At 37.9% G+C, this 11839-nt stretch overlaps 1 protein-coding gene and 1 pseudogene across 6 annotated transcripts in view; both read left to right on the forward strand.

The window, feature by feature from the left end:
- The window catches only part of LOC135718815 (UDP-glucuronosyltransferase-like), a 31320-nt gene that overhangs the window by 9371 nt on the left and 10110 nt on the right, over nt 1–11839 (forward strand). The window contains exons 1-2 of one of the 6 annotated variants that reach the window (XM_065241107.2): nt 1798–2301; nt 2395–2954. The exons of 2 other annotated variants lie outside the window; for them this stretch is intronic. In XM_065241107.2, coding sequence (XP_065097179.1) covers nt 2079–2301; nt 2395–2954 — 783 coding nt within the window. In that variant the 5' untranslated portion in view covers nt 1798–2078. Of the gene's footprint in view, nt 1–1796; nt 2955–4960; nt 5855–6938; nt 7886–11839 lie in introns of those variants that run through there. 3 more of the 6 variants (XM_065241104.2, XM_065241103.2, XM_065241106.2) reach the window with 3 other exon arrangements.
- LOC135718817 (UDP-glucuronosyltransferase 1A1-like) overlaps nt 9613–11839 on the forward strand; it is a 3048-nt pseudogene continuing 821 nt past the window's right edge.

An 11839-nucleotide genomic window follows, 5' to 3' on the forward strand; every position in this document is an offset into this window, starting at 1 on the left:
TATATCAAGAAAATTCAGTTAAATAAATAAAATCCAGTTTATTTGTAAAATCTCTAGGGGTAACTGTTCTCTCTGTTGTAGTTTCAGGCCTGAAGATAAACATCAGCTCAGTCCAGCTGTTAGTGTTGCGTCTGGCAGGAAGGGAATGATAAAAAGATATTTTTGACCCCGTCTGTGAAATCCAGAATTAAGTCTTATAATCTAATTCTGAGGTTGGAAGCATAAAAGTTTGATTTCAATCTGACATGACCTTACTCAGTCAATAATAAAGAAATCAATGTTATATAGAGGGTATGCATTGACGTCACTTTTCCACGTGACGACACGGGAGCACGCCCTGTTGAGTGGCAAGCGTTCAACAAAATGGCTGGTTTTCATAGCGGCTGCTGCGAAAATGCCAGTAAAACTGACTATTATCAGCTTAAATTGAATTTATTTGGACTTGATAGCAGAGGTGGACAATACTTGGTTACATTAGTTACATTTTCCAAACATCTGTGCTTTATTAGCATGTTTTTCTTGGAAAAAAATTGACTTCACTACATTCTAAGCATAGAATCATACTGTGTATTCTTTTATATTGCATATTAAAATGTATTTAATACCTAATTACATTTAAATGGTGTACTTTTACTTGAGTAAAAGTATATTAATGTACTTAAATATTAAATGTAAAACAAAAACTTGTATTTATGAAATGTGCTTTGGAATGTATGTTTTCCAAAGAAAAACACTGATAAAATACAAATACTTGAAAAAATACTTTTAAGTAGAAAGTAAAACCTCTGCTTGATAGTGACCCTAGCAACTTGTCAACCCACCTGTGGTCTGTGGACGTTGGCATGAACGATCTATTTACTTCTCTTTTCGGTGTTTTTTTGCAGTCTGTAAAACGATAGCTTCTAAATCATGTTAATCTGTTAGTACAGTTTATCGCACAACAGCTTATTCCCATTTAGACGCGTTTTCCCCGTGTTTCCGCTGATTTAACATTGTACACAAATTGTGCCGCTCCGTCTTTTGCCATTCAGTGGGCGTAACCGCAGTCACGTTCGCCGAAGATGACGTCACGTGCATACCCTCTGTTGAGACGTCACATATTTCTTACTTCCGCGTTCGAAAATAAGGTGGATAGATTAATAATAATAATAATAATAATAATAATAAGGTGGATAGATCAGTGGTTTTCATAGGTAGGGTCACATATCTTATTGGGATAAAACTTGTTGTTTTTTGGCTCTAGTTTTAGTTGGGCTTGACAAACGGGAGCATAAACATAAAGTTTTCGTGAAACAAACGTAACTTTTGGTAAACTCTGCAAAGAATCAATAACAACTTTTACAGTAGTTTATTTCTTATAACGAGCAAAATAAGTAGATCTTTGTTTAAATAACAGCTAAGGCATATCAAAAACTACACTGTGCTAATGTTACTGTGTAAAATGCGTACTATAACTTAACTACAGATCAGCTGCCAAACCTCTCTTCACATAGCAGTGATAGCCGTCTCCCCTCGCCAAACCAAAACATTTATTTTTTTCGACGAGGTATTTGTTCCTGAGTTTAGTCCAACGCGTAAAAAATAATGAGGTAACTTTTTCACCACACCTGACCCTAGACACGCCTAAATATCGTAAACTTTGGCTGTGTCCGATATCTCTAAAATGTTGCCTTCGGAGGCAGCATTTCAAGGAATGCATCAAGACACGTCCGAATCCAATGTTTGCTTTACTTCCTGACTCCTGAGATATTTCTTCCTCTTGTCCCACAATTCTATGCGTGTGTGTTCGCGCTCAGGGAATGTGATTGGTCGAGTTGAAAAATAAAATGACGGCCAAGAAAGCGGCTGGAGCCAAAATTTATTGTAAACAAGGTTATATTTTCACTTTTTACACCTTTTGATTGCTTTTCTAGCGAGAATATTGTAGTTTTGTAGTATGTGCCATTGCTTTACTTGCTATGATAGTAACTGGTAAAGCAACTATTTGAACTTTTGCACACACACAGCAGTAAAACAAACCGACAAGACAAATGTAAATTAAAGTTGCGCAGTGGCAGACGGACAACTATACTGAAAAGATGGACTACAGAGCATTTTTATATCTGGTGGTCAGTTTAATTCGTTCCGCAGCCCTGGAACAGACTCGTGCTGGTGGGACGAATAATTGGACTGGGAAGCTATTAGTGGTTCCTCTAGATGGAAGTCACTGGACAGGGCTAAAGGCTGTGGCAGAAGAAATGGGCCGCAGGGGTCACACAGTAATTGTGGTAATGCCAGAGATCAGCATGCGTTTGGGTCCAGGTAAACACTACATCACAAAAATGTTTCCTGTTCCATACAGCCAGGACTTTTTAAATAAAATGATGGTAGAAAATTCTCATCATGTTACCTCAGACGATTCCCTCCTGATGAGTGTCGTGTCAAAGGTGAACCAGATGAAGATGATGTTTGAATTTGTGACCTCTACAGCTGAAAGTCTCCTCAAGAACCAGGAGTTGATTGACTTCCTAAGAGAGCAAAAGTTTGATGCTGTTTTAACGGATCCAGTCTTGCCGATAGGGCCCATACTGGCATATAATCTTTCATTACCGGTGGTGAACATGTTAAGGGGGATGCCGTGTGGCCTTGGTCCTAGAGTTATAGCTTGTCCCAACCCTCCATCTTATGTCCCACGCTTACATACACGAAACATAGATCGTATGACCTTTGGTCAGCGTGTGGTAAACATGCTAGTAACTATGCTGGAAGTGCCGATCTGTAAGATTGTGTACGGACTCTTTGAGGAAATACAATCCAACTTTATTCAGAGAGATGTGAGCTTGATGGAGATCCTGATCAGCACGGCTGTTTGGCTGATGCGGTATGATTTCACCCTGGACTTCCCTAAACCATTGATGCCCAATATGGTGCTTATAGGAGGAATTAACTGTGACATTAGAAATCCACTGACAAAGGTAGGCTACATTGTGAAGATTTCCTTTGTTTTTATAGTTATAAAAATTAAACAGGTTATTGGTGCATAAATAAAAATAATTACAGTGTTTGTTATTTAAAGACGAAATAAAAAACCAGTATCAATAAAATCCAGTTTAGAAGTAAATGTTGTTCCAGAAAAATCTCAACGGGGGTCACTGTTGTCTTGCTTATAATTGTGGTTTCAGGCCTGATGATAAACATCAGCTCAGTCCAGTGTTTTGCCTCTGGCAGGGAGGGTTTGATGAAAATAAGATATTTGTGACCCTGTCTGTGAAATCAAGACTAAAATCTTATAATATAATTCTGAGATTAAGAGCATCAAAGTTTCATTTCAATCTTTGACATGACCTTAAAAAGTCAATATTAAACATACCAAGGTTATGTTTTCACAGAATGTTCTTTATATTATTATTTTTATGTAAAAAAAATACAAGATTTTATGTAGAAAACTGTCATTCACAAAAAAATTCTTTAGCTGGGTTTTTACACGCAGGGTCACATCAAAACCCACACAGTCTTTTGCAGAAGTTTGCAGTTTTGCTTTGAACGGGTCACTGGCTTTATTGGGTTATAAAACATATGTTGTTGTATTTTGGCTCTAGTTTTAGTTGTGCTTGACATTTGTGCGTGCATGCGTGTGTGTGTGTGTGTGAAGAGCTTTTTTAAAATGTTTCCAGACTCCGACATATCGAAATCCTTAGCTTTGGGCAAGGATAAGACCGCTTACATTATCAAATTTGGTTTTGCACCAAATTTGCTATGTCACCTCCATTTTGAATGCTCACATATCAGACTTACATACGTCCCTCTCTCAATTCATGTTTTAGACAATTTTTGAGTCCAATGTTCCAAGTCATAAAATGTGTTACTCCTTTGTTTATGCGTAACTACTCAAACATAGACACACACACACACACACACACACACTCACTTACACCTTACTCTACGAAGCAAGGCTTGCTCTCTCCCTCTCTTTCTCGCAGTTTTTGAGTCCAGTGTTTAAGTTAAGTTATAATTACCTTGTTAAATTGTGATAAAATGTGTTATTCCTTTTGGAAAGATATTTCATTACTTTACTTTTCACTTTATGCCGCTACAGTTGCAGCTTGAAGTCTTGCTGGTTTTATTGTAAAGGTATTAAAAGGTATTAAATTCAACTTAATAATTTATGTATTTACCCTGTAGGAGGTTAAAACAAGCAAAAAAATCTCCCAATGGGGTAAAAAAAATGTTTTAAAGAAAATTTTACTTATTTCAAGATTTTTTTTCTTACCCCATTGATTTAATAATTTTTTGATATTTGTACTGAGAACAAGACACAAATACAATGTAAGAAAGTCATTTTTTGAAGTGTAAGATCAGATTGAAATCGAACTTTGATGCTCTTGAGGTCAGAATTAGATGTTGAGACTTTAACCTGGATTTCACACACAGGGTAAAAACTATTTTACAATCTGAAATGTAAACTATTTGTGCAGACTATTCCTGGTGTGGAAGTGGCCGAAAGGGTTGCTTTTAAACTTTTGTTAAATTTTCAAGTCAAAGCTAAAGTGGTATCTTTATCTTGTAAATCATGGGAAAACTAGAAAACAGCTCTGTTAGAGAAAAACTGCTGCATCATGGTGTTGCAGGTTGGTTTTTCCTTGAACAAAGTTCAAACATCTAGAACAAAGCATCGAGGTGCAGCAGACAACCAGTATATCTGTAAAAAAATTTGACAGATTTACTTTGTACAAAGACATTTGCTTTCTTTTGTATACTTTTGAATAACCATTTAATCTTTTCTATTACTAGAAAATTGTTTATTGGTTTAAAAGATCCCTCCCACCTTTTATAATTAGCCACTTACAGGCTGGAAGGCAGTCCATGTGCCATTGCTTTACTTGCTATCTTTATGATAATAACTAGTAAAGCATCCATTTGAACTTTTGTACACAGTAAGACAAACCAACACAGATGTAAAGCTGTGCAGTGGCAGGCGGACATCTATGCTGAAAAGATGGACTACAGAGCATTTTTCTATCTGGTGGTCAGTTTAATTTGTTTTGCGGCACTGAAACGGACTCGGGCTGCTGGAATGAATGGTTGGACTGGGAAACTATTAGTGGTTCCTCTAGATGGAAGTCACTGGACAGGGCTAAAGGCTGTGGCAGAAGAAATGGGCCGCAGGGGTCACACAGTAATTGTGGTGATGCCAGAGATCAGCATGCGTATGGGTCCAGGTAAACATTACATCACAAAAATGTTTCCGGTCCCATTCAGCCGGGATTTTTTCAATAAAATGATGCAAGTAAATTCTCATGATGTTACAACCTCAGAGGATTCCCTCCTGATGAGTGTCGTGTCAAAGGTGAACCAGATGAAGAAGATGTTTGAATTCGTGGCCTCTATAGCGGAAAATCTCTTCAATAACCAGGAGTTGATAGACTTCCTAAGAGAGCAAAAGTTTGATGCTGTTTTAACGGATCCAGCTTTGCCGATAGGGCCCATACTGGCGTATAATCTTTCAGTACCGGTGGTGAACATGTTAAGGGGGATGCCGTGTGGCCTTGATACTACAGCTACAGCTTGCCCCAACCCTCCGTCTTATGTCCCACGCTTCCTTACACGAAACATAGATCGTATGACCTTTGGTCAGCGTGTGGTAAACATGCTAGTAACTATGCTGGAAGTGCCGCTCTGTAAGATGATGTACAAACCCTTTGAGGAAATAAAATCCAACTTTATTCAGAGAGATGTGAGCTTGATGGAGATCCTGAGCAGTGCTGCTGTTTGGCTGATGCGGTATGATTTCACCCTGGAGTTCCCCAAACCAATGATGCCCAATATGGTGCTTATAGGAGGAATTAACTGTGAAATTAGGAATCCACTGACAAAGGTACATTGTAAGGATTTTCTTTGGTTTTATAGTAAAAAATGAAAGAAGGGATTGGTATTTATATGACAATAATTACAGTTTTTATACATAAAGACAAGGTGTAAATAAAGTTTTTTAACATTAAGAACACATAGGTTCCCATTCGCCAGATAAGATCCCACTAATAGAACCCAACACATTACCAGTAAAGACCCCCAAAGACCATTATAATTTTCATTAAAGCCAATGAAATTCCCATAAGAACCATTAAGTCCACTAGAACTTCTAGGATGGTATCTGTTGTTTTTTTCAGCTGGATTGTTAGGGGCCGATGACACCAAACGCATTTATGGCAGCTTCATTGTTTTCTATGGGCAGTAAGTGTTATGCATGCCGAACACATTGCGTTTTTTGCCGCCTGTCGCACCATGCGTTTTTGAAGGAGCGCTCGGAGCAGAAAAGCGCCCGACATCATTCGCGTTTTTCCATTGTCCAATCGAATGAGGGGAGAGGCGGGCCTTCCGTTGTGGTAACGGAAGTTTACAGTTCCTTGGAACAACCGGACTGCACTCACTCACTCCTGCGTGTTTGTGCCCCAAAAATTAAAATGATCCGATGTTTCAACAAGCCTATGCGCCATCTCATTAAAGGACTCTTGCTTTTAAATGTTTTGAGTCGTGGCTAAGGTGGTATCCTTTAACTTATAAAACTTTAACTTGTTTCATCTAGTTACGCTTCTACAGATCTGCATTTTAAAATATGTGTTGCAGCTTTATTTTATCCAACATCCAGAGCATAAACCACTGTCAGAAATGGCATCATGTTTACATGGGCGTTATTTGAATCATTAGCTTGACATGACATGCAACAAACAAGTGGTGTCTTTATTTGTCATATATTTAGTCCTTATATATTAAATATACTATTCCTCATTCATTTGCTTTGTGCAAAGACCCTTGCTTTTCTTTTGCATACTTTTAAAGCGTTATTAAAGTATTCAAAAGACCCCTCCTACTTCATATATCTAGCCACTAACTGACTGAAAGCCAATCTATGTGCCATCTGTGTCCTTGCTATCTATTTGATAATAATTTGAAAAGCAAGCGTTTGAACTTGCACACACAGCAGTAAGGCAAACAGACACAGAGGTAAAGGTGCACATCGGCAGTAGGAGAGAAAAGCTTAACGTTAAAAATGGCCTGCAGAATATTTTTCTATCTGGTGGGCAGTATCATTTTGCTGAAACATACTGAGGCTACTGGGACAAATGGTTGGACTGGGAAGCTATTAGTGGTTCCTATGGATGGAAGTCACTGGACAGGAGTAAAGGCTGTGGCAGAAGAAATGGGCCGCAGGGGTCACACAGTAATCGTGGTGATCCCAGAGATCAGCATGCGTATGGGTCCAGGTAAACACTACATCACGAAAAAGTTTCCTGTCCCATACAGCCAAGAAATGTTCAGTAAAATAACAGCAGAATATTCTCATCGGATGACAACGTCGGAAGATTCCTTTGTGATGAGCGTCATGTCAAAGGTTAACCAGATGAAGAAGATGTTTGATTTAATGGCGTCTACAGCTGAAAGTCTCTTCAAGAACCAGGAGTTGATAGACTTCCTAAGAGAGCAAAAGTTTGATGCTGTTTTAACGGATCCTGTCTTACCCATAGGGGCCATACTGGCGTATAATCTTTCTGTACCAGCAGTGTACATGTTAAGGGCGATGCCGTGTGGCCTTGATGGTTGCCCCAACCCTCCATCTTACGTCCCACGCTTTTTTACACTTAACACAGATCGTATGACCTTTGGTCAGCGTGTGGTTAACATGTTTGCAACCATGCTGGAAGTGCCGCTCTGTAAGATGATGTACGGACCCTATGAGGAAATAACATCCAACTTTATTCAGAGAGATGTGAGTGTGATGGAGATCCTGAGCAGTGGTGCCATCTGGTTGATGCGGTATGATTTCACCCTGGAGTTCCCCAAACCAATGATGCCCAACACGGTGCTTATAGGAGGAATTAACTGTGAAATAAGGAATCCCCTGACAAAGGTACATTGTAAGGATTTCCTTTGTTTTTATAGTAAAAGAAATTAAACAAGAGACTGGTGCTTATATTTAAATAGAGAACATTAAATAAAAAGCAAGTTATTTGTGAATGTTTAAGAAAAAATTGGACTGGGGTCACTCACTGTTAAACAAGTTTCAGTACTGCTGGTAGTGTTGTGTCTGACTAGGAGGGAGGAAACTATAAAAAATATATTATAACCCACACTGTCTTTGACCGGGTCACTGGCTCTTATTGGGTTTAAAACATATGTTGTTGTACCTTGGCTCTAGTTTAGGTAGTCCTTGCCTTTGTGTGTGTGTACGTACTTATACTTTAAAAACAAATTGGGTCTCCAAAATTGAGTATTTTCTAGACATATTGCGTGCATCGGAGTGTTGTCAAGTGACCCTTGACTATAAAGCGTTAATAAACAGGATTTTGAGCAGCACAAACACCATCCTGTAGGCGACCATTGTTGTTTTGGTTATCCTCGCACATGCTGAATTTACACATGTTTGTTGTGTCATCGTTATCACACCGCAAGACGTTATTTAAAACAAAAATTGTTTAAATTCCCCATTGTGTAAATTCCCCCCTAAGTAAATATCTCGGTTAGCTGTACATAACTACCTAAAGGGACACTCCACTTTTTTTGAAAATATGCTCATTTTCCAGCTCCCCTAGAGTTAAACATTTGATTTTTACTTTTTTGGAATCCATTCAGCTGATCTCCGGGTCTGGCGTTACCACTTTTAGCATAGCTTAGCACAATCCATTGAATCTGATTAGACCACTAGCATAAGGTGACCAGACGTCCCCGTTTTCCGTGGACAGTCCCGTTTTTTTGTGTTTTGGTGTAGATTTTTCTTAGGGGATTTTGCTTATCAAGAAAATGCATCCTGATTTAAGAATTTTTAGATATTTGTACTGAAAACATGACAAAAATACTATTAAGTAAGAAGCAAGACATTTTTTGCAGTGAACCCACAAAAAAAAGAAGAAAACATTTTGTCTCCATTTAATTCATAGATAACAACACATGAGATTTTAATGATATTTTGACCATATAACTAAGAAATGTCCCCGGTTTTCATTTTAAAAATCTGGTCACCTTTAAAGATATTTTTCCTATTTAAAACTTGACTCTTCTGTAGTTACATTGTGTACTAAGACCGATGGAAAATTAAAAGTTGTGATTTTCTAGGCAGATATGGCTAGGAACTATACTCTCATTCTCTCGTAATAATCAAGGACTTCACTTCTGTGACATGGCTGCAGGAGGCACAATAGTGCCTGAAAATAGTCCCCTTGGTTACTTTCAATAGCAGGGGACTATTTTCAAGTACTGTGTAATATCACTATATAATCAAATATTTAAATCTAGGGGAGCTGGAAAATGAGCATATTTTCAAAAAAGTGGAGTGTCCCTTTAGAAGGTACTAAGGTCTATTTGTAGTTAAAACCATTATTTAGTAGGCTATATCACTATTGACTATAGCTTGTTTTCTTTTAAAACCATTTGTCTGTTGTGTTTTGGGTGTTATTCCAGAAGGATTTAAAGAGACAAAGGTCCTGGATCTCAGCCAGTTAAGCAAAAGAGACTTTGTAACAAGTCATTCATTGACTATCTTTGTTGTTGTATTGTATGTATTGAGACTTTTCTCTCCAGTTTGGAGTGAAGTGGTTACCTTTGTATGTTCAAGCTACTTGTTAACTTATTCTTTCAATAATGGTTGCTAAACTGGCAGATCTAAGTACTTTGCAAATCATGTGTGGAATTTACAAAGAAAATAAGGCATAATCTAAAGAAAAAAATCACCTTAAATGGTAAAGACACAAATCAAGCACTGTAAGATTAAACGTCAGTATTTAGTGATGTTAAAATGTGGCTTAATTTATGGGGCACTTCATAGTTGTCTTTGAATCTGTGGATCTATCCTTGAACTGCTTTGTTGTATCCTTGTACATAGTTCAACATCTATGGTTACAACGCTCTGTTTACATATGTTTCATGTCTATTGTCTTATAATAGTTGAAAAATCGGTTGTTGAATTATTAGTTAATACAGTAAAACAATTAGACAGGAGTAAAGGCTGTGTTAAAAGAAATGGGGTCACACAGTAATCGTGGTGATCCCAGAGATAAGCTTGAATGCAGTTCCAGGAAAACATTACATCTTATAAAAAGTTTCCTGTCTTATACAGCTGGGATTTGTTATCAACTTTCAACCTCAGAGGATTCCCTCCTGATGAGCGTTGTTTCAAAGGTGAACCAGATGAAGAAGATATTTGAATTTGTGTCCTCTACAGCTGAAAGTCTCTTCAAGACCCAGGAGTTGATAAACTTCTTCCTAAGAGAGCAAACGTTTGATGCTGTTTTAACAGGTCCAGCCTTGCCAACAGGGCCCATACTGGCATATAATCTTTCACTACCAGCCATGTACATATTAAGGGCGATTGATGCTACGGCCACAGCTTGCCCAAAACCTCTGTCTTATGTCCCATGCTTCCTTAGACGAAACTTGGATGGAGATTCCGATCAGTGCTGCCATCTGGTTGATGACCAGATGATGATTTCACTCTGGAGTTTTCCAAACCGGAAATGATGCCCAATATGGTGCTTTTAGAAGGAATTAACAGTGAAATTAGCAATCCACCGACAAAGGTACATTGTAAGTTTTTTTTTATAGTAGATAAACAAATAGGTAATTGTTGTTTATATGAAAATAATTGCAAATAAAAATGAATGCATTTTTACATAATACAAATATAAAAAATCCAGTTAAATAAATAAAAATCCAGTATTTTTGAAAATGTTGTTCAAGAAAACTCCGACAGGGGTCACTGTTCTCTCTGTCTTGTAGTTCCATGCTTGAGCTCAGTCCAGCTGTTTAGTGCTGTGTCTGACTGGGAGCGAACGACAGAAATGTTGTGTAATCCATATTGCAGGAGTTTGCACGAGGCTTTAAACTGTTAACTTACTGCGTTATGTTGTTATACTTTGGCTCTCGTTGTAGTGTTCCGCATTTGTGTGTGTCTGTGTGTATTAAATTGGCAAATTTAATAGAGTTTATTATTAATACTGTACTTCTAATGTGTTTTCCAAGTTCACAAATACCGTATGTGTGCGACAAATCAGCCCTGATTTTACGAGTGATTTATTCCGTTAAAAGCTCCTGTAAAGCTCGTCGTACGTGTCGAGTTGTTAAACAGTACAGTATGTGTTCCGGCCTGCAGGTGGCACTGTTGACAACACATACGCATTGCATCGCGATTAAAAAAGTGGGAATGTAAAAAAAAAAGAACAGACACAAAGTAAAAGGCTTGACCAACAGGAAGAATGAAAGAGGAAATGACAGGAAGAAGTAAAGGGGAAAAACCCCACGCAAAAAATGTGTATGTCCACAAGGTGGTTAAAGACAAATCTGGACAACTAAAGGACTGTTAGCAGTTTTTCCACCATTTAATAATTTTTTTTACAATTAATATTTTAATAATTAAAAATATGTGCTGTGTTTGTGGGGTCATGTTCTCATTCCAGCTGACCCTAGCAATGCCCCTAGGATTTGGGGAAGGGGATACGTATACAGTTTGTACAATATAAAAGACATTAGGTTTATGGAAGTTAAAAATAGAAACCTGCGTGCGAGCGTGTGCGTGCCAAGGTGCGTGCGTGCCATAAGTGCTTGCGTGCAAAGGTGTGTGCGTGTGCATGTGTGTACCATAGCAAATTCAAGTAATTCACCAGGATTTAAAGATTTTCGTGTTAAAAGAAAATCTCTGTTTGTAGATATACATTCAAAACCCTACAGTCTCTCATTTCCGCTAATACAGATGAGTCATTTTATGACATCATTCTTCACTTCAATTTCTCATCAAATTCCTGAGGTAAACAAAATGCTGCTCTGACTTTCTGTTTCAGTGAAAATTACGGCAACACATCAAATAAAGCTATGC

Source organism: Paramisgurnus dabryanus, chromosome 14, assembly GCF_030506205.2.
Source record: "Paramisgurnus dabryanus chromosome 14, PD_genome_1.1, whole genome shotgun sequence".
Taxonomy (NCBI): domain Eukaryota; kingdom Metazoa; phylum Chordata; class Actinopteri; order Cypriniformes; family Cobitidae; genus Paramisgurnus; species Paramisgurnus dabryanus.